Source organism: Eptatretus burgeri, chromosome 17, assembly GCF_056783735.1.
Source record: "Eptatretus burgeri isolate ZD-2024b chromosome 17, Ebu_testis_v1, whole genome shotgun sequence".
In the NCBI taxonomy this organism is placed as follows: domain Eukaryota; kingdom Metazoa; phylum Chordata; class Myxini; order Myxiniformes; family Myxinidae; genus Eptatretus; species Eptatretus burgeri.
The window spans coordinates 33,115,732-33,140,338 of NC_140977.1; the positions used below are offsets into that span (position 1 = coordinate 33,115,732).

General features: G+C 38.7%; 1 protein-coding gene across 6 annotated transcripts in view; it reads right to left on the reverse strand.

The window, feature by feature from the left end:
* The window catches only part of SNX29 (sorting nexin 29), a 375,087-nt gene that overhangs the window by 160,808 nt on the left and 189,672 nt on the right, over nt 1-24,607 (reverse strand). For all 6 annotated transcript variants that reach the window (XM_085862384.1, XM_085862380.1, XM_085862382.1 and 3 more), the window contains one exon: nt 21,684-21,781. In XM_085862384.1, the coding sequence (XP_085718510.1) occupies nt 21,684-21,781 (98 nt within the window). The remainder of the gene's footprint in view (nt 1-21,683; nt 21,782-24,607) is intronic.

Consider the following 24,607-nt stretch of genomic DNA (forward strand, 5'->3'; position numbering starts at 1 on the left):
CTGTCATCCTTCCAAGGTTGGCAAAATGAGCACCAGTGTACTGGGGTAATAACCATTTGGGGTAACCTGTGTCAGAGTGGCGACCTGTCCAGGACTGTACTCCTTGCCAATGAAACTGCCTTGGCATCCCTATGTGCATTTACGGCATGAAAGGAATGATATTATCATTATTATTATCATTATTAATAGCAATAAAAAAGATGACGACGAGGTGAGTTAATATACGACTACTACTCAGCAGACGCATCCGAGATCGAGTTCACAATGTCGCGCCATGAGTCTTTGTCCATCATCAGTGTCTGCAAGTCCGCTATGTCACGCTGGATATCCCTTGCTACGCAGTCGATGTAATTCAGTGGCCTTCTTCCTATGGTTGGGCAAGGCAATCTCAAGCAGGTCACGTCAGATATAATTTGGTCTTTGGCGCGGAAACAGTGACCAGCAAAACGTGTTCTGCAACGAGCTGCAATGGTAGAAATGGGTGCTATGTCTCCGTAGATCTCTGCTTTTGTTCTGAGTTAATATAAATACTCAGGATTAAGTGTTTTTAAAGGGGAAACTGGAAGTAAACTGTTTATCCACTTATAATTTCATCTTTTATTAATTCACAAGTTATTTTCATGACAAATAATATTGAAGGTGAAAAAGCATAGAGGAAGAAGAGAAATGAGATGATGTTACTTCACATATATCTGTTGGCAAGAAACATGTTCACAGGAAAGGGAGCAAGTTTAGGGACACAGTGTAACATTTTAAAACGGGTAGAATCAACAGAGTTTTGATTGACATACAGGATGTTAAATGCTGTGGGAAGCAAGAAGCTGACGTTTCAGATGTTAACCCTAAGTCGGAGCAAAATCGACAACAGCTTTTATGAGTATGGCTAGTTCTTCGTTCTAGTTTAAAGGAGGACCAAAAAAGTATGTGGAGACTAAATTTTTGAAGAAAGTACAGTCTCAGAAAATGATGTAACCAAGGAAAAATAGGCTGTCTGGGTTGTGGCCTCTGCACTGTCTGGGGTCCTTAATCTGTGAATCCATGTCAGCCTGTTCCCCTTTAGCTCATTCGTAAAACTAGAATGACACTCGGTAGAGTGCATACCTCCGCCAGGCTGAACAGTTTACGTTTTGTATCCCACTGATCGGCCGGATCTGGATCCGGACCTGAACCAAAAACTAATCGGCTTGTTCTTGTCACCTAACAAACTCATCCACCTAGTTTTGTCATAACTGATCCATAACTTTTTGAAATATCATACTAAATATCATTTTTGGTCCCATCCTCCAATGGTGAAGAATCACTGAAAAAAAAAATACGAAAAGTTTCTCATATCCGGATCTGGATCTTCACCAAAATCAAATCAGTTTGTCCTTGTCACACACCCAACCTCTTAACCAAGTTTTGTCCGAATCAGTCCACAACGTTTTGAGATACCATGCTACAGTGTCGGACCCCGACATTCGTGGACCCCATGTACTATTCGGCGTTTATAAAATGCGACCTGCTTCTACATTCACAGCTCTGTACTTTGCCCAGTGCCGGATTTAGACTTGGTGAGGCCCTAAGCTGTATAAAGCTTAGAAGCCCCTTGTTAAAAAAATTACACCATAAGGTCTCACAAAAATTGAAAACATATTTGCCTTTTAATTATTTAACAGCAAGGCATTTAAAGGGAAAAATACAAATTATTTTCAAATGAATGCATTTACTGATTACATATTTATCATTTGGTTGGCTTGATCTCTATCATAGATTATAATATAGTATACCATGGAAACAATACTTAAACGTAATTTTAAAAATAATTTTAACATACATTATTATATACACAAAATGCTTACAAAACAAGTAATCAGGATCACTTTTATTAATATAAGTAATAATGAACTCGTTTGCAAAACCAGAAAAATGATATCAGATACAACTTAAAAACATTTTCTTTCTTGATTTCCCAAAAGCAAAATCATGAATTGTGTCCTCAAATGATATGCTACGCAGCTTATCGCTTTATATGCACATGTTGCTAAGTGCAGACAGTTTTTCTTGAGACATGGTTGCTCTCAGTTCATTTTTTTGATTCTCTTTAGCTGTGAAAATGACCTTTCTCCTGAACAATTTGTTACCAATCAGAAAATAAGAATAGTCGTCTTCTGTTTTTATTTTTAATATTTTTACACGTCTTCTTGCATTTTGTGAGGCCCCTGCAGATTGTGAAGCCGGAAGCTGTAGCTTGTTTAGCTTATGCCTAAATCCGGTACTGTGCTTTGCTCATCGTCACGTTTTTTTTTTTGTGGGAATGCTCTGTTTTTTTTCTCTCGCAGTTTAGTGGTTTTATTTTTATTTTTTGCATTCTCTTTGTGGACGTATTCGTCATTTTTCGCAGGCATATTCACAGTTTTTTTGACAGATTTTTGATTTTCCCTCATAAAACACAAACTGCCAGGAACCTATCCCCCTTTTTCCCATTGAAACAATGCCCCGACATTTGCAGATTCGATATTTGCGTCATTTTCCAGGAGCATATCCCTCACAAATAGCATGGTCCAACAGTATATTGTTTGTAGCCCCATCTCTCAATGGTGAAGAATTACATAAAAAACTTCTAGGATCTGGACTCGGATCTTCAAAATCGAATCAATTGTTTCTCGTCACACACACACACACACACACACACACACACACACACACACACACACACACACACACACACACACACACACACACACACACACACACACACACACACACACACACACACACACACACACACACACACACACATATATATGTCCAAAGTGATGTGCAACGTTTAAAACAATTGTCATAATTTAATTAATGCGACACTTTTTATTTTTCTGGTCGTCTAAAGAACAAAGTTTGAAGGTTTTTCCATGGAAGTCCAACCATGTCGAACAATTTCCCTGTATCCCAGCGGATGCTCATTTGATATAATTATTTTTGTGACAAAGTCAAATGTTTTTACTCCGAGGCAGTTTCATAAGGTCAATCCAAATGCAAGAATTCCACAATACAAATATACCATCAGAGATGGGGAATCCCCCGCCATTGAATGAAAAAGGTCATATATATTCCAGATAATGAGGGAGGTGAATTGGAAACAAGACACCATTTGGTCATCATCACGAAAAAGTTCCCCAGGGGTGAGGAACGTAGTAACCAAAAATAATTGAAATCAGATAAGCGGTTTTCCATTTATTACAAAAACATTTTTTTCAAGATGGCCACCCCAGTCGGCCATCTTGGATCCGGCCACGCCCAAAATCAATAGGGTTCTTCCTTTTCAGGTGGTACATGTGTGACTCAAATTTCAAATCGATATGACGAACAGTTTATGAGTTATCGCACTCACAGCTTTAAATGTTGATGCCCGGACGGACGGACGGAGAGCCGGATGACCCGGGTGACAACAATATCCCCCTTCTGCCATGCGGTGGGGGATAAAAACCATCAAACATATTGTTGAATTGTTTAGAGACACTGGAAGTGTGATAGGCAAAAATTAATGGATACAGTGGTCGAAAAACTTCAGTGATAACACTTAATATGATAGTGGTTGTAAAACAAGCTCTGCAGGATTCTCCGAAAAAGTGGGCACACCGACTTGCACAGATGGTGGGATCTTCTCGCACGATTGTTAGCAGAATCATACATGACAATCTCAAACTGTATCCGTACAAGATACATTGACTGCAACACCAGGTTGAAAAAAAGAAGAGGGAGAGGTTCCATTTTGCAACACGATTGCCCGGTGGATTGAAGAAGACCAGCATTTTCAACACAACATATTTAGTGATGAGGCCTACTTCCATCTCAGCGGCCACATGAACAAACAAAACATGCAATTTTGAGCAGAACACCAACCGCAAGAACATATGGAACAACTAGTTTCTGCTGTGAAAGTAATGGTTGTCTGTGCTCTCAGATGGAGCGGTATAATAGGACCTTTCTTCTTTGAGAACGAAGCCAGACAAACAGTGACAGTCAACACAGATAAATACATGGACATGCTGCAGAGAAGATTGGGGGGAGGGGAGGTGGAGATGGGAGATGGGGGATGGGAGATGAGATGACTTTGTTCTTGTTCTTGGAGAGCCGTTTTGAACTTTGACTCAGAAAGCCACAAGGAAGGGATTTTTACAGGCAAGAACCTGAATGCTGATGCTTGACTGAGGGTGAAATGCTTTGACATGATACCTCAGATGTCAGCAAGAACACAAAGCCATCGACGAACTTTGGGAGTTGATCGTTCCGTACTCCGTCACCTTTGTGCCTGCACATTGGCTACTACCTTCCCTTGGGGCGTCTCATGGTGTTGACCGTTCTGTTCTCCATCACCCTTGGGCCTGCCAATTTGACTGCTGTCTTGAGCCATCACACCAGGAATGAACTTGGTGAATCTAAGTAGGGATTACAGCCAAAACTGGTTTCTTGTCCGTGGGGTAGGCCCATTGGTCTGGTCTGGTCTGGTTTCTCTCTTTCTCTTGTTTTTTTCTCTCTCTATGTATATACCTATGTATATTCCTTTGGTGTAACCGATAATTAAATCAGTGTTTGACTTTTGTTTTGCTTTCTATTTTGCCTGTCGTAACACTTGTGCTTGGCAGATGATTCCCTTATGGAGAACAATGGCAAGGATTACCAATCTAGTATAGACACTGTTTGGAAGAAGGGAAAGGCAAACCACTTCCCTACATGCCAATAAAATGATCATGATCAGAAGTCGAAGAGATAAAGTTGTGCCAGATGATGAACGGCTCCCCCACCCCTCCCCGCAACAGGTTTGAAAGCACCCAAATGGATACTGAGGAAGCGCAAAGTACTTTGATGGGTAGGACTGGCCGTTGTGAAAAACCTACACGGGAATCCAATTGCTAAGGTCACCAGAAATGAAAATCGAATTGTGAACCTCTCAAACGTTCACCAATTTGGGATGTGGAATGTAAGGTCAAATAAGCAGAGAAAATTAAATGCAATAAAGAAAGAGATGGAGAGTGCAAATAATTCAAATTTTGAGAAGTGAACTTCAATGGACTGGTTTGGGGCAGTTTCAGTCTGACAATTACAAAATGTTATTTTCTGATCATGAAACCTGTAAAAGAAATGGAGTGGCAATGATTTGCAATAAGAAGACGGCAGTCAGCATTGGGATACAACCCAGTCGATGGCAGGTTAATGTCAGTGAGGTTGAAAGAACATCCAGTGAACACCATCATTATTCAGAAATCTGCTCCAACTTCTGCAGCAGATGAAGAAAATGTGGAGGAGTTTTATGGAAAGTTGCAGGAGCTGGCACAGCAGGTGCCTCAGGGAAATGTTTTAATTATTATTGGAGACTGGGATGCAACAATTGGAGAAGGAGAAGCACCAGGGATTGCAGGAAAGCACATACATAGTATCTGGAATGAGGCATGGGAGTGAATTCTGGAGTTCTGTGTAGAGAATAAGCCTGGTGTAGGCTTAATGGTTCAGGTGGACGGCTTTAGATATTAGGGTCTTGAGTTTGAGCCCCACGTCGAGCCATGAGATAACAGCGGAAGGGTTCATTCAGCCCATCATCCTTCTGAGGTCGGCAAAATGAGTACCAGCTGACTGGAAACAGGGGGAATTGCATCAGTGGCACAGCTGTGCTCTCAGCAATGATGCAACCAGCAGACACAGGCTGAATACGAAACGAAATACTATGTGTGGAGAATTATCTCATAATTGAAAAAACATGGTTCAAACAACCGAGGCGTCGACTGTACACACTGACTTCAACTGATGGGCAACATAGATATCGGAGTGACGATATTCTAATCAACAAAAGATGGAGAAATGCTATGCAATCTACCAAGACTCTGCCAGGAACAGACTTTTGGATAGATACGCAATAAGTCAAATTGAGAAAGGTGGAAAAAATAAAAATAAAAATCAAAACCTCTGGCCAGGAATCACCTTGAAAACGTGTCCAAACAATATGCAATTAAGGTTAAAAAATAAATAAATGTATAAATAAAAAACTTTTGCAGAGTTGAAGTTGGTTGACAGAATGCCAGACGGAAGAAGAGAAATGAAAAACAAAGGCACATTAAGGGAGGACATTAAGTGGCCAAATGCCGGCTTCCATCGACAAGTGAGGAAAGACAAATATCTCAAAGGGGAATGCGTGGAAATATAAAATGACAACAGAACAGAAAAAAACAAGAGATTAAAAAAAAAAGATCAGAGAGACAAAGGAAAGTTTAGGTCTAGGATTGTGGTCCTTAACCCTTTGAACCCAAGCGGACGTTTTACCAACCGTATTCAAACCTCCATATGCCCGAGCTGCTGGATTTATCTCCAGGGAGCCCAGGGTGGGGGAGCTGAAATTCCAAAGAGCTCAGGGTTCAAAATGTTAAGATTAGAAGATATGTTCCCCCTCCATCCCCTCCCTTATCTCAAATGGCTGCACAGCTGACACAGCACGTGAAAAGGCTGAATGCCAAAACTCTTTCTTTGCTTCTCAATCTTGTGTCCCATACCCATCACTTTCTGTACGCACCTTACTCAGTCGAACCTAGCTGTTCCTGGACTTTGTGTCCTTTTCTTATGACAAGGTGGAGAGCTTGCTGTCAAACCTCACCTCAGATTCTGCAACTGGTCCAGAGGGCATCAGCCCACGTGTCTTCAAAACCTGCCATGCTGCTCTTGCTCACCCTTTCTCTGTTCTATTCACCCTCTCACTTGCTCAATGTCATCTGCCATCTGCTTGGAAATCAGCAAACATCACTGCCCTGCATAAAAAAGGTGCAAAAACATATCCCTGCAACTACAGACCAATCAGCCTTCTCCCAATCATCAGCAAGGTTATGGAATCCATCATCACTTCAGACATTAAATCCTTCCTCTTCTCCAATGGCATGATTTCCGATCATCAATTTGGAAGCAGACCCTGGATATGCTGCGTCTGCTCTCCAACAATGGATGGAGATACTCAATGACAGACAATAAATCAGAGCCATCTCCCGAGACACAATGCATTCTTTCGATACGGTCAAGGACTTAGGGTGGATGGTTCATGGTTTCAGCAGGCACAGGCTCATCGCTGGATTTGGCATTCGAACAGCAGTGGTGTGGCAAAGGAGATGGACCATGTGCTCATTGATGGTCGCTGGAGGATTTTCCAGAACTGCAGGGTCTACTGGATTGCTCAGTTCCTCAATACCGACCACAGGCATGTTGTACCAACTCTGAAGTTGCAGATTCAATCTAGGTGAATGGTACCATCCAAGCCTAGGCTGATGTTGGCAAGCTCAAGGATGAGAGGGTAGGTGAGGAGTTTTCAAACAGGCTGAGTGCGGATTTGGGGGGTCTGGGTGCTTTGGGGAATCCTGAGGAGCTGTGTAGTGCCTTCAAGACCAACTTCCTTGATGTTGCCGGGGGATGTCTTGGAACTCACCGGAGGTGAAAGAAGGATGTCTCTCAAGGGAAACTGGATACTATTGACCAGTCACAGGGCCAGGCTTAATGGCAGAGCTGAGGTGTTCAGTCAGCTGCAGCGTAAAACTGTACGTATGCTAAGGGTGGACAAGGAGGCCTATGTGCGAGGAATCTGTGAAGGGGGAGAGCAACACCTGTGGTCAAGTGATTCTCGTCTTGCTTACAGGGGAACTCGTGCATTGTGTTCCTCCAAGCCCGTCCCGCGGTGTACTACAGTTAAAGCAGAGGGTGGTGGGCTCTTGACAGAGGAATCAAAAGTGAAGGCCTGCTGGGCCACTTACTTTGAGCAGTTATACCAGGCTGACCCACCACCCATCGAGTTGGATGTCAGTGGTGTTACTGTCCCTATTGCTGACCCTCCAATCAACTGTGATCCACCTTAGTTTGTGGAAACACATGCTGCGGTGGACCGGTTGAAATGGGATTAGGCTCCTGGGATCTGTGGCATCCATGCTGAACTTCTCAAAGCTAGTGGAAATGCTGTACTCGAGTCAATGCATGCAGTTCTGTGCTCTCGCTGGAACACAGGCATCATCCCAAATGACTGGAAGAGGGGCCTTGTTGTCCCTCTCTGGAAAGGGAAGGGTGATCGCCAGGAGTGCAACAACTACAGAGGGTGACACTCTTCTCAGTGCCGGGCAAGGTCTTTGCTCGGATAATTATTGATAGGGTTCGCCACCATCTGCTTGAGCACCAGTGTCCAGAGCAGTCAGGCTTTACACCAAAGAGGTCAACGATTGGCCATGTCCTTGCTCTTCGGGTCCTCACTGAACACAGAAGTGAGTTTCAGCAAGAGCTACTTTGCAACCAATGTTAATCTTTGTAAAGCGTTCGATTCAGTCAAACTGGATTCTCTCTCGCAGGTTTTTGGTCTTCGTGCGGTGCCAACAAAACTGATCAATCTGACGTCTGAACTGTACTCTGGTACTGAGAGTGCTATGAGATGTGGCGATTCTACCTCCGAATTATTTACAGTTGGTACTGGAGTTCATCAGGGGTGTGTACTGGCCCCCACACTTTTCAGCACTTGCATGGACTGGATTATGGGGAGGATATTGGGGAGATCAAGCTGCGGTGCATTGTTTGGGAATGTCAATATCTCTAACCTTGATTTCGCAGATAATGCAGTCATCTTTGCAGAGACTCTAGATATCCTATTTGGGGCCGAGGTGCTGAATGAAGAGTTGGAACTACTGGGATTTTCGGTTTTCTGGGTCAAAACTAAGATCCAGGCTTTCATTGACATGTTGGATGCTGTTATCCTGTCTGTACCTGTTTTTGGTGAGGATGTTGAGGTCACATAGAGATTCACTTACCTTGGCAGTGATATTCATGTCTCTGCTGGCTGTGAGCCAGAGGTCAAATAGACGTCTGTGCGGGGCCTGGGAGTCATGGATTCGCTGAATCATGGGGTGTGGCGTTGCCTGTACCTGTGGAGGAGGGTGAAAATCCAAGTCTTCAGATCCTTGGTACTTCGAGTCTTGCTCTACGGATGTGAGACTTGGACTCGGACCAGGGATCTGAGACGGAGACTTAATTCCTTTGGTACCGGGTCTCTTTGGAGAATCCTTGGCTGTCGCTGCTCGGACTTTGTGTCTTACGAGCGGTTGCTGAGAGAGACTCAAATGAGATTTGTTACCTGTATCGTCCATGAGCGTCACATGTGGCTGTATGGACATGTGGCTCATTTTCCTGATGCTGATCCTGCTCACCAGATTCTCTCAGCGAGGGAGTCTCATGAGTGGAGGAGGCCAAGGGGCCAACCGCATGCCTCATAGTTGCAGCAGGCTGATCATCTCAAGGAGATGGGGATGGCCATACTGAGGCCCCTGGAGTACTGGCGGAAAGTGAATGTAGTGACCCATTGTACCGGCGCATGCTCCCATACCTGACCTGACTGTAATTAGATCAAGGTCAAATAAATTACGTCAACCCCTATACCTTCAATTCGCATTCTTGATGCAAAATTTAATTCCGAAAGTCCCAGCCTGCTTCGAGATACAGCTCAGAAATCGATACAGTTCAGAAATTGGGAGTGTATTCAGAAAAAATATAAATAAACTCCACATAATAGTTTAGTCCTTCCAAGGGGTTTAATAAAACTCTGTAGTACCATTAAAAATTGGGGGTACCAATTGTAGAAACAAACCCTACTTGTCACAGCAATAAGCCTCTCCCTGAGGCTCATTCATGACTAAAACTTTTGCACAACAATACAGGGTAGTCCGAAAGTTACTTTACCCCTGATAAATTTCTCGCACTTCCCTCCGTCCCTTCATCTCTGCCCTCGCCCCCTCGCCCGCTATGGTATGCGGAAACACTGACTCAGAAGAATGATGGAGCACATACAGATACAATGACTAATTAATTATTGTAAGTACTGTACAATAAAACCTGTATATTAAAAGAGTTCAAGAACAATGCTTCACTAGGAAGGGGGAAAGTGACTTTCAGGCCACCCTGTGTACTGCACATATAACCATCAAAGTTATTTTCATTTTTTAGAAACCCAAAATGGAAGTAATATCACGTGTTGTTTCACCATTGGTAATCATGAGAAAGTTTGTTCTATCAAATAATTACTTGCTTTTGCAGTTTATATTTAAAACATCGTAAAAGCTACATTTTAAAGTGTTCCTTTCAAGGACTTGTTAGCTCTTATTTGAAACCTGTTAGCTCTTAAACGAGCCTCAACATTGTATATATGTAAAAAAAAAAAAAGGTCATCAGTTAATGAAACCTCGGTCCACCACGGAGGAAAATGTGTGAGAAAAACAACAGCTCGGGATCAACTTCATGGAGTTACTGAGATGGGACATCTCAGAAGTAGCAGACTCACCTTTGAGCTGTCTAATCTGGATTTGATTTCTGTAAAATGATAAACTTTCAGGCAGGTCATTGCATCAACAAGAAAGTTATTGTGTGGAGTTGTAGCCAATTGGTGAGGATACTACTGAGATAGTGATGATTCCGCAACTGTTTATTTCAGTTTTTGCTTTGACTCAGCCAAGGTTCGAAACACTGACCTCCGAGACTCAAAATGGATTCTCTAACTATTGTGCCACCGAGATTAGATATCGAGATGAAAGTGCATATTTCATTGGAGTGAAATGGATAGAAGTAAATTGCAGAGAGTAGAAAACAATGGAGTATGTTGAAGTGGGCCTTCATCCTGCAGCAGACTGAATTAGTTGAGTCAAATAAACCTGATTCTTTCATGTTCTCACAAATGAATGCACAGCAAATCACAGTACATTGCAAGAACATTAGTAATGTTGTAAAAGCATTGATGCAAAATAAATATTATTTGCAAAAAGCCTGTGTCAGTTATCTCGTCATCCTCACGTCAGTCTTTCAAATGTGCTGCCCTCACTACCTCAACCACTCACCCATGCATATCCATGATCACTTCGATACATGTTTACTATTTCACATTCTGTTCCTCTTTAAGCCATTGTTACTCGTTTTTTTGCATTATTCCTCATATCCTCAGAAACATCTACCTCTCTGAGAGGCATTCTGAATTATTTTTTCCTTTACCTGATGACCTCCTGTCCTCGTTTTATCTAGCTCTTTGATGAGCCAGGACCTTTTAGGTTTTCAGAACAAGTGTATGCACACACACACACACACACACACACACACACACACACACACACACACACACACACACACACACACACACACACACACACACACACACACACACACATACATACACACACACACACACACACACACACGAAAAGGGTAGTGCTATCCTAGCTACATCTTCAAGGCTGTATTTTCGCTCTTTGAACATATGTAATGAACTTGTAAGCACTCTGAAACATTTTCAGGTGGAAAAGAAGCATTGTCCGGTCTTTCTAATGAGAAGCAAGTGTTTGGCTTCCATGGCAGACTTGGAGACGTATGTACTCCATTCCTCAAAGCTCATATAATAACAATCAACAACCACATTAGATTACCACTCAAGCAATGGTATGAGTTGTGGGTAAAAGAGTTTAAAAGTAAATATTCAACCTGATTCAATGGACTTCAAAGTGCATTGGAATGTTGATATTCCACCTATAGCATTTTCAGATCAAATTTGGGGTTTATATTCTACCGATTGCATTGTGAGATAATATTTAGGGTTTCTATTCTACCTATTGCATTGCGAGATCAAATTTGGGGTTTATAATCCACCAATTGCATTGTGAGATCAAATTTGGGGTTTATATTCTACCTATTGCATCGTGAGATCAAATTTGGGGTTTATAATCTACCAATTGCATTGCGAGATCAAATTTGGGGTTTATATTCCACCAATTGCATTGCAAGATCAAATTTGAGGTTTATATTCTACCTATTGCATTGCGAGATCAAATTTGGGGTTTATATTCTACCTATTGCATTGTGAGATCAAATTTGGGGTTTATATTCTACCTATTTCATTGTGAGATCAAATTTGCGGTTTATAATCTTCCTATTTCATTGTGAGATCAAATTTGGGGTTTATATTCTATCTATTGCATTGTGAGATCAAATTTGGGGTTTATATTCTACATATTGTATCGTGAAATCAATTTGGGGTTTATATTCTACCTATTTCATTGTGAGATCATATTTAGGGTTTATATTCTACCTATTGCATTGTGAGATCAAATTTGGGGTTTATAATCTACCTATTGCATTGTGAGATCAAATTTGGGGTTTATAATCTCCCAATTGCATTGCGAGATCAAATTTGGGGTTTATATTCCACCAATTGCATTGCAAGATCAAATTTGAGGTTTATATTCTACCTATTGCATTGCGAGATCAAATTTGGGGTTTATATTCTACCTATTGCATTGTGAGATCAAATTTGGGGTTTATATTCTACCTATTTCATTGTGAGATCAAATTTGGGGTTTATAATCTTCCTATTTCATTGTGAGATCAAATTTGGGGTTTATATTCTATCTATTGCATTGTGAGATCAAATTTGGGGTTTATATTCTACATATTGTATCGTGAAATCAATTTGGGGTTTATATTCTACCTATTTCATTGTGAGATCATATTTAGGGTTTATATTCTACCTATTGCATTGTGAGATCAAATTTGGGGTTTATAATCTACCTATTGCATTGTGAGATCAAATTTGGGGTTTATAATCCACCAATTGCATTGTGAGATCAAATTTGGGGTTTATAATCTACCAATTGCATTGCGAGATCAAATTTGGGGTTTATATTCCACCAATTGCATTGCAAGATCAAATTTGAGGTTTATATTCTACCGATTGCATTGCGAGATCAAACTTGGGGTTTATATTCTACCTATTGCATTGTGAGATCAAATTTGGGGTTTATAATCTTCCTATTTCATTGTGAGATCAAATTTGGGGTTTATATTCTATCTATTGCATTGTGAGATCAAATTTGGGGTTTATATTCTACATATTGTATCGTGAAATCAATTTGGGGTTTATATTCTACCTATTGCATTGTGAGATCAAATTTGGGGTTTATAATCCACCAATTGCATTGTGAGATCAAATTTGGGGTTTATATTCTACCTATTGCATCGTGAAATCAAATTTGGGGTTTATAATCTACCAATTGCATTGTGAGATCAAATTTGGGGTTTATATTCCACCAATTGCATTGCAAGATCAAATTTGAGGTTTATATTCTACCTATTGCATTGTGAGATCAAATTTGGGGTTTCTAATCTACCTATTGCATTGTGAGATCAAATGTGGGGTTTATATTCTACCTATTACATTGTAAGATCAAATTTGGGGTTTATAATCTACCTATTGCATTGTGGAATCAAATTTGGGGTTTATAATCTACCTCTTGCATTGTGAGATCAAATTTGGGGTTTATATTCTACCTATTGCATTGCAAGATCAAATTTGGGGTTTATCATTTACCTATTGCATTGTGAAATCGAATTTGGGGTTTATATTCCACCTATTGCATTGTGAGATCAAATTTGAGGTTTATATTCTACCTATTGCATTGCGAGATCAAATTTGGGGTTTATATTCTATCTATTGCATTGTGAGATCAAATTTGGGGTTTATATTCTACATATTGTATCGTGAAATCAATTTGGGGTTTATATTCTACCTATTGCATTATGAGATCAAATTTGGGGTTTATAATCTACCTATTGCATTGTGAGATCAAATTTGGGGTTTATAATCCACCAATTGCATTGTGAGATCAAATTTGGGGTTTATATTCTACCTATTGCATCGTGAAATCAAATTTGGGGTTTATAATCTACCAATTGCATTGTGAGATCAAATTTGGGGTTTATATTCCACCAATTGCATTGCAAGATCAAATTTGAGGTTTATATTCTACCTATTGCATTGCGAGATCAAATTTGGGGTTTATATTCTACCTATTGCATTGTGAGATCAAATTTGGGGTTTATATTCTACCTATTGCATTGCAAGATCAAATTTGGGGTTTATCATTTACCTATTGCATTGTGAAATCGAATTTGGGGTTTATATTCCACCTATTGCATTGTGAGATCAAATTTGAGGTTTATATTCTACCTATTGCATTGCGAGATCAAATTTGGGGTTTATATTCTATCTATTGCATTGTGAGATCAAATTTGGGGTTTATATTCTACATATTGTATCGTGAAATCAATTTGGGGTTTATATTCTACCTATTGCATTGTGAGATCAAATTTGGGGTTTATAATCTACCTATTGCATTGTGAGATCAAATTTGGGGTTTATAATCCACCAATTGCATTGTGAGATCAAATTTGGGGTTTATATTCTACCTATTGCATCGTGAAATCAAATTTGGGGTTTATAATCTACCAATTGCATTGTGAGATCAAATTTGGGGTTTATATTCCACCAATTGCATTGCAAGATCAAATTTGAGGTTTATATTCTACCTATTGCATTGCGAGATCAAATTTGGGGTTTATATTCTACCTATTGCATTGTGAGATCAAATTTGAGGTTTATATTCTACCTATTGCATTGCGAGATCAAATTTGGGGTTTATATTCTACCTATTGCATTGTGAGATCAAATTTGGGGTTTATATTCTACCTATTGCATTGTGAGATCAAATTTGGGGTTTATATTCCACCTATTTCATTGCGAGATCAAATTTGGGGTTTATATTCTACTTATTGCATCGTGAGATCAAATTTGGGGTTTATATTCTACCGATTGCATTGTGAGATCAAATTTGGGGTTTATATTCTACCTATTGCATTGCGAGATCAAATTTGGGGTTTATATTCTACCTATTGCATTGCGAGATCAAATTTGGGGTTTATATTCTATCTATTGCATTGTGAGATCAAATTTGGGGTTTATATTCTACATATTGTATCGTGAAATCAATTTGGGGTTTATATTCTACCTATTGCATTGTGAGATCAAATTTGGGGTTTATAATCTACCTATTGCATTGTGAGATCAAATTTGGGGTTTATAATCCACCAATTGCATTGTGAGATCAAATTTGGGGTTTATATTCTACCTATTGCATCGTGAAATCAAATTTGGGGTTTATAATCTACCAATTGCATTGTGAGATCAAATTTGGGGTTTATATTCCACCAATTGCATTGCAAGATCAAATTTGAGGTTTATATTCTACCTATTGCATTGCGAGATCAAATTTGGGGTTTATATTCTACCTATTGCATTGTGAGATCAAATTTGAGGTTTATATTCTACCTATTGCATTGCGAGATCAAATTTGGGGTTTATATTCTACCTATTGCATTGTGAGATCAAATTTGGGGTTTATATTCTACCTATTGCATTGTGAGATCAAATTTGAGGTTTATATTCTACCTATTGCATTGCGAGATCAAATTTGGGGTTTATATTCTACCTATTGCATTGTGAGATCAAATTTGGGGTTTATAATCCACCAATTGCATTGTGAGATCAAATTTGGGGTTTATAATCTACCAATTGCATTGCGAGATCAAATTTGGGGTTTATAATCTACCAATTGCATTGCGAGATCAAATTTGGGGTTTATATTCCACCAATTGCATTGCAAGATCAAATTTGAGGTTTATATTCTACCTATTGCATTGCGAGATCAAATTTGAGGTTTATATTCTACCTATTGCATTGCGAGATCAAATTTGGGGTTTATATTCTACCTATTGCATTGTGAGATCAAATTTGAGGTTTATATTCTACCTATTGCATTGCGAGATCAAATTTGGGGTTTATATTCTACCTATTGCATTGTGAGATCAAATTTGGGGTTTATATTCTACCTATTGCATTGTGAGATCAAATTTGAGGTTAATATTCTACCTATTGCATTGCGAGATCAAATTTGGGGTTTATATTCTACCTATTGCATTGTGAGATCAAATTTGGGGTTTATATTCTACCTATTGCATTGTGAGATCAAATTTGGGGTTTATATTCCACCTATTTCATTTCGAGATCAAATTTGGGGTTTATATTCTACCTATTGCATTGTGAGATCAAATTTGGGGTTTATATTCTACCTATTGCATTGCGAGATCAAATTTGGGGTTTATATTCTACCTATTGCATTGTGAGATCAAATTTGGGGTTTATATTCCACCTATTTCATTGCGAGATCAAATTTGGGGTTTATATTCTACTTATTGTATCGTGAGATCAAATTTGGGGTTTATATTCTACCTATTGCATTGTGAGATCAAATTTGGGGTTTATATTCTACCTATTTCATTGTGAGATCAAATTTGGGGTTTATAATCCACCAATTGCATTGTGAGATCAAATTTGGGGTTTATAATCTACCAATTGCATTGCGAGATCAAATTTGGGGTTTATAATCTACCAATTGCATTGCGAGATCAAATTTGGGGTTTATATTCCACCAATTGCATTGCAAGATCAAATTTGAGGTTTATATTCTACCTATTGCATTGCGAGATCAAATTTGGGGTTTATATTCTATCTATTGCATTGTGAGATCAAATTTGGGGTTTATATTCTACATATTGTATCGTGAAATCAATTTGGGGTTTATATTCTACCTATTGCATTGTGAGATCAAATTTGGGGTTTATAATCTACCTATTGCATTGTGAGATCAAATTTGGGGTTTATAATCCACCAATTGCATTGTGAGATCAAATTTGGGGTTTATATTCTACCTATTGCATCGTGAAATCAAATTTGGGGTTTATAATCTACCAATTGCATTGTGAGATCAAATTTGGGGTTTATATTCCACCAATTGCATTGAAAGATCAAATTTGAGGTTTATATTCTACCTATTGCATTGCGAGATCAAATTTGGGGTTTATATTCTACCTATTGCATTGTGAGATCAAATTTGGGGTTTATATTGTACCTATTGCATTGTGAGATCAAATTTGGGGTTTATATTCCACCTATTTCATTGCGAGATCAAATTTGGGGTTTATATTCTACTTATTGCATCGTGAGATCAAACTTGGGGTTTCTAATCTACCTATTGCATTGTGAGATCAAATGTGGGGTTTATATTCTACCTATTACATTGTAAGATCAAATTTGGGGTTTATAATCTACCTATTGCATTGTGAAATCAAATTTGGGGTTTATATTCTACTTATTGCATCGTGAGATCAAATTTGGGGTTTCTAATCTACCTCTTGCATTGTGAGATCAAATGTGGGGTTTATATTCCACCTATTACATTGTAAGATCAAATTTGGGGTTTATAATCTACCTATTGCATTGTGAAATCAAATTTGGGGTTTATAATCTACCTCTTGCATTGTGAGATCAAATTTGGGGTTTATATTCTACCTATTGCATTGTGAGATCAAATTTGGGGTTTATATTCTACCTATTTCATTGTGAGATCAAATTTGGGGTTTAAAATCTTCCTATTTCATTGTGAGATCAAATTTGGGGTTTATATTCTATCTATTGCATTGTGAGATCAAATTTGGGGTTTATATTCTACATATTGTATCGTGAAATCAATTTGGGGTTTATATTCTACCTATTTCATTGTGAGATCATATTTAGGGTTTATATTCTACCTATTGCATTGTGAGATCAAATTTGGGGTTTATAATCTACCTATTGCATTGCGAGATCAAATTTGGGGTTTATAATCCACCAATTGCATTGTGAGATCAAATTTGGGGTTTATAATCTACCAATTGCATTGCAAGATCAAATTTGAGGTTTATATTCTACCTATTGCATTGCGAGATCAAATTTGGGGTTTATATTCTATCTATTGCATTGTGAGATCAAATTTGGGGTTTATATTCTACATATTGTATCGTGAAATCAATTGGGGGTTTATATTCTACCTATTGCATTGTGAGATCAAATTTGGGGTTTGTAATCCACCAATTGCATTGTAAGATCAAATTTAGGGTTTATAATCTACCTATTGCATTGTGAAATCAAATTTGGGGTTTATTATCTACCTCTTGCATTGTGAGATCAAATTTGGGGTTTATATTCTACCTATTGCATTGTGAGATCAAATTTGGGGTTTATATTCTACCTATTTCATTGTGAGATCAAATTTGGGGTTTATAATCTTCCTATTTCATTGTGAGATCAAATTTGGGGTTTATAATCTACCTATTTCATTGTGAGATCATATTTAGGGTTTATATTCTACCTATTGCATTGTGAGATCAAATTTGGGGTTTATAATCTACCTATTGCATTGTGAGATCATTTTTGGGGTTTATATTCTACCTATTGCATTGTGAGATCAAATTTGGGGTTTATATTCCACCTATTTCATTGCGAGATCAAATTTGGGGTTTATATTCTACTTATTGCATCGTGAGATCAAATTTGGGGTTTCTAATCTACCTATTGCATTGTGAGATCAAATGTGGGGTTTATATTCTACCTATTACATTGTAAGATCAAATTTGGGGTTTATAATCTACCTATTGCATTGTGAAATCAAATTTGGGGTTTTTAATCTATCTCTTGCATTGTGAGATCAAATTTGGGGTTTATATTCTACCTATTGCATTGCAAGATCAAATTTGGGCTTTATATTCTACCTATTGCATTGCAAGATCAAATTTGGGGTTTATCATTTACCTATTGCATTGTGAAATCGAATTTGAGGTTTATATTCTACCTATTGCATTGCGAGATCAAATTTGGGGTTTATATTCTATCTATTGCATTGTGAGATCAAATTTGGGGTTTATATTCTACATATTGTATCGTGAAATCAATTTGGGGTTTATATTCTACCTATTGCATTGTGAGATCAAATTTGGGGTTTATAATCTACCTATTGCATTGTGAGATCAAATTTGGGGTTTATAATCTGCCAATTGCATTGCGAGATCAAATTTGGGGTTTATAATCTACCAATTGCATTGCAAGATCAAATTTGAGGTTTATATTCTACCTATTGCATTGCGAGATCAAATTTGGGGTTTATATTCTATCTATTGCATTGTGAGATCAAATTTGGGGTTTATATTCTACATATTGTATCGTGAAATCAATTTGGGGTTTATATTCTACCTATTGCATTGTGAGATCAAATTTGGGGTTTATAATCTAACTATTGCATTGCAAGATCAAATTTGAGGTTTATATTCTACCTATTGCATTGCGAGATTAAATTTGGGGTTTATATTCTACCTATTGCATTGTGAGATCAAATTTGGGGTTTATATTCTACCTATTTCATTGTGAGATCAAATTTGGGGTTTATAATCTTCCTATTTCATTGTGAGATCAAATTTGGGGTTTATATTCTATCTATTGCATTGTGAGATCAAATTTGGGGTTTATATTCTACATATTGTATCGTGAAATCAATTTGGGGTTTATATTCTCCCTATTTCATTGTGAGATCATATTTAGGGTTTATATTCTACCTATTGCATTGTGAGATCAAATTTGGGGTTTATAATCTACCTATTGCATTGTGAGATCAAATTTGGGGTTTATAATCCACCAATTGCATTGTGAGATTAAATTTGGGGTTTATAATCTACCAATTGCATTGCGAGATCAAATTTGGGGTTTATATTTCACCAATTGCATTGCAAGATCAAATTTGAGGTTTATATTCTACCTATTGCATTGCGAGATCAAATTTGGGGTTTATATTCTACCTATTGCATTGTGAGATCAAATTTGGGGTTTATATTCTACCTATTTCATTGTGAGATCAAATTTGGGGTTTATAATCTTCCTATTTCATTGTGAGATCAAATTTGGGGTTTATATTCTATCTATTGCATTGTGAGATCAAATTTGGGGTTTATAATCTACCTATTGCATTGTGAGATCAAATTTGGGGTTTATATTCTACCTATTGCATTGTGAGATCAAATTTGGGGTTTATAATCTACCTATTGCATTGTGAGATCAAATTTGGGGTTTATAATCCACCAATTGCATTGTGAGATCAAATTAGGGGTTTATATTCTACCTATTGCATCGTGAAATCAAATTTGGGGTTTATAATCTACCAATTGCATTGTGAGATCAAATTTGGGGTTTATATTCCACCAATTGCATTGCAAGATCAAATTTGAGGTTTATATTCTACCTATTGCATTGCGAGATCAAATTTGGGGTTTATATTCTACCTATTGCATTGTGAGATCATTTTTGGGGTTTATATTCTACCTATTGCATTGTGAGATCAAATTTGGGGTTTATATTCCACCTATTTCATTGCGAGATCAAATTTGGGGTTTATATTCTACTTATTGCATCGTGAGATCAAATTTGGGGTTTCTAATCTACCTATTGCATTGTGAGATCAAATGTGGGGTTTATATTCTACCTATTACATTGTAAGATCAAATTTGGGGTTTATAATCTACCTATTGCATTGTGAAATCAAATTTGGGGTTTATAATCTACCTCTTGCATTGTGAGATCAAATTTGGGGTTTATATTCTACCTATTGCATTGCAAGATCAAATTTGGGCTTTATATTCTACCTATTGCATTGCAAGATCAAATTTGGGGTTTATCATTTACCTATTGCATTGTGAAATCGAATTTGCGGTTTATATTCCACCTATTGCATTGTGAGATCAAATTTGGGGTTTAAATTCCTCTGTTTTGTGGCATTTCCAAAAAAATATATCTTGGAAATGAGTTGAGGCTTCCATCGGCTGGTTGGTCCACTGATAAACCGCATAGCACAGATGAATGCAAAAATCACATAATTGCTTGTGTAAGAGAAGATGATGTCTCGACAAACAAAAGGATTTCATGCAATTTGAGAAACAAAGTGAAAAATACAAGACAGGCAAAGACACAAATAATAGGACACCAAGAAAAAGTCCATTTGTGTTGTCATCTTGTAATGAACTTCTGTTTGTGTTGCGAATGTCTCCGAATATGGCAAGTCTGTAATAAAGCTGTTTGTTACTCCAACTTGTGTTCCATAACATTCTATTCAAATTCACTCATGGATCTGGATTATCCACAAAGTAAGTTCATTTCTGCTCAGGCACACAATGTGTGGAGCAGTTTGCTTTCACAAATTGTCTCTTTTTGATTCTGGACCATCTATATGTGTTTGGTGTGCAAGGAAGAGGGGGAGAAGTTCAAACTGGTCAGAAGCTTTGTTAAGAATAAGAAGAACGGGAAAGGGAGAGGATATGGGAGTTGGGAAGGAAGGAATTTAAAGAGGGGAGGGGGCAGTAGTGCTGAGAAAAGGGAAAGCAAGTTTGGAGGAGAGAGCAGAAAAGGGAGAGGAAAGATGTATTGGACAGAAAGAAGGGTGGGTAAGGTTCCAAGTAGTTTGCAATTTTTGAATATGGAACACAGTACTTAAGTCGTTTTAATAAAGGCATTTAATAAGGCCATCACTATATTTGTAACACACAAGTTACTTGAAATGGCAAGTTCTCGTGGCATAAACAATCTCCGCATTGGCGACAGTCACGGCAGAAAAGGAACCATCACACACATCTTGTTGCAATGGATTATTTAATACTCATCGATTGGAAGGGATTTAAAGCCAGATATGTATCTGTATCTTATGGTGTTTTCCAGAACAGTTGGACCCTGCAGTTATGGCGAAAAGGGCCATCGCAATTATAGCTCAAGCGAAATACTACATCAAGTTAAATAATTGAAGAGTACAATTTCCTGGAGATCCTTGTATCACAGTATCTTTCTACTTTAACTGATGACCTCAAAGGTCATCGATGAATAAAAGTCAACGTAAATACAAAACGTCAACGGTAAGCCTCACCTCAATGAGTTTCCTCTCGTACATGGCAGCAAGTTCTTCCACATCAACGGAAAGCCGATGTTCAGGAGGGCTTGGCTCACTCTCGCCCAAACCAAGTACTGCAAACAGAAGGAAAAGAGAAAATGAGAACAAGGGCACAAGCAGCAGTGATGCTCGGAAAGACTAAAGGCCCGGTCACACCTTGACGTTTTAGCCAGCGATGGCAACGTATTAAAATGTATGTAAAACGCTGACTTACGTTGAACTTTTGATGTTTTTTTTTAAAGATTCGGACGTATTCATAGCGACGTGGTCTTATGTATAACGCATTGGTAACTACACAGAACGCTTTGTTGTGTTATAGATAACTTATACCAACGAATGCTGAACCTGTTGTCGGCCTACACAACCGATGCCCAACGATAGTCTAACTTAGGCATAGCGCGTTGCACGCATCGCCGACGATGTCGTGACGTAGCCTATTAAAAGGCTGACGCACAACGATTCGAATCATAACTGCCGTAGAAATGGAAGTGTCAACATCGCGGTCACACCTTGGCGATCTTACCAGCGTATGCCGACCTAAGAAAAATGTGTCTAAAACGTTGGGGCACGTCAAATACGGTATGAGTAAGTTTGGTATACGTGAGTACAACGCTAAAGTACGCTATCATACGTCGTAGTAAGTAGAGTACGTCAATAAATTTTAAACATGTTCAAAATTTTACGACGTACTCGGCGTATGACACACGTTCCGCATGCGATGGGGATAAGTTTTACACACGATATGTGGACGCTTACACACGTCCACAAAGGCTACTTATAAGCTACTCATAAGTCGAAACACGTCGCGGTAATGTCTTTTTTACGCGAAACTTATTTCTAACTTATGTTTGACGTGCTTTGAACCAATTCTTTACGTAGTCCCAACACACATCGACGTATGTAGACGTATTCCAATGACGTCTTCCGGTCGACAAAAAAAAAAAAATTAACGTGTTTCTAGCTTACAACTGCCATATAAAGACGTGTTCCCAGCAGTTTTGGGAATTGGTATATAAAAATGCTGCTCATAAAAGGGGAACCCAACAGTATTTTCGAGTCCTTTTTGAGTTGATGTCCATGTCAGCAGTATCAGTATCAGTATTAGTATTAGTATTAGTATTAGTCGTAGTTTGTTCATGTTTGGCAGTAGTAGGTGAGTGTGAGGGGGAGGGTGTGGGTTATGATGGATCATCCTTGCGTTTAACGATTTAAATGATAAACTCAACGATTTAAATGGCTGCATCTCCACTATTGAAAGTTGACGGTTGCGCTCAACAATTGGATTTTTTTTACACTCAACGACTTTTAAACGGTACCACTCAGCTATTTTCATTGTTTACAATGAATGATTTAAATTGCTGTCACTCGCCTTTGTTTTTTGATGCTGGGGTTTGGAAATTTGAAGCGTTTCTTCTGAACGTGTTAAAACGCTCAAACTCGACTATTTTAATAGACGCTGCCAATGGACAATTGGAATCATATCCAAGCTAGACATCGAAGTGTGAACATCCTCATCATGCCGAAGAAAAGTTTGAAGAATGCTGCAAATAAGTGTCCTGGCCGTGGACGCTGACGCAAGGACGATCCATTATACCGACGTCTTTCAGCCGATGAGTAACTTAAAAGTAACGTCTGTCAATGTGTGGCAACGATCGCGTAACGTGCCAACAACACGTTAATCATAGGTTAGAAATAAGTTTCGGGTACGTTAAACATTACCTCGGCATGTCTCAACTTATGATTAACTTACAAGTAGCATGTGTTGACGTCTGTCAGCGATCGCAGACCGTGCATACAACTTGTGGCCAGCGTAGCGGAACGTGTGAGTCATACGCCGGCATACGTCGTGAAATTTCAAGCATGAAAAAATTTGAGGACAACCAAAAAGTACAACGTTTAAAGCCAGCGTACAACGACGTATGGCAGTGTTTTTCAGCGTGCTCTCAATGTTATCAAAACTTACCCATAACGTATTCAACGTGTGCCAGCGTTTTAGAAAAAAAATTCAAAAATCGGCATACGTTGGCTAAAACGTCAAGGTGTGACCGGGCCTTAACCGAGACAGAGCAGCGACAATTTTAGTTAAAGTGCTTAAGGCTGAAGTAAAGGCAGTCAAACTCATTTACAGACTGAGAAGATGAGTGAGCAACCCATCCTTATACGGACAGGTTAATTCCTCCAGAATTGGTGTATTTTAAATCTATGACCGCACGCTCGCACGCACACACGCACTTGGGATCTTGCCCCCACCCTTCACCCCTGGATCCCTCATTTCATTTATTTACTTATTTATTTTTACTTCCTGAAACCCTCCCCAAGTACAACCGGCAGTTTTCAACTAATTTCATCCAACAGTTCAGGAGTGCATTGAGGTCAAGCACACAAACAGCCAAACAAACACACACACACACACACATCTCAAACTATAGTACGAGGTCAGCAGAATTAGAAGGGTCAACTTTCGAAGGCCCTTCGGAACCTTGATGCGGTTACAAAGGTGGTAATCAGATTTATACAATTCAATCAACATCTGAAGATCGCTTTCACCACTGATGTCGTCTCATTTTGCACCTCCTTTTCTTCACTTATCCAAATTCCTTTGTCCGCAAAACCAACAATCTTTCACAAAAGAACAACCGGCAAATTAAACTGGTTGTCGATGTTGGTGGTGATGTATTAACCTTTGTATTGTCTGGTTCTGTGTTAATGTCATGTTGGACCATCTGCAACTCTGGTGTGGTATTTTTAAAAAGGTGCAAGTGTTGTTGAACATGCCATGCTTCAAAAAGATAATAGGGTTTTTAGCTGTTTAGTTTACAATGCGGCGAGCAGGATGGCCTAGAAGTTCACACACCCGCTTCTGAGCAGTCGAGCCTGGGTTTGAATCCTGACCCAGCTTT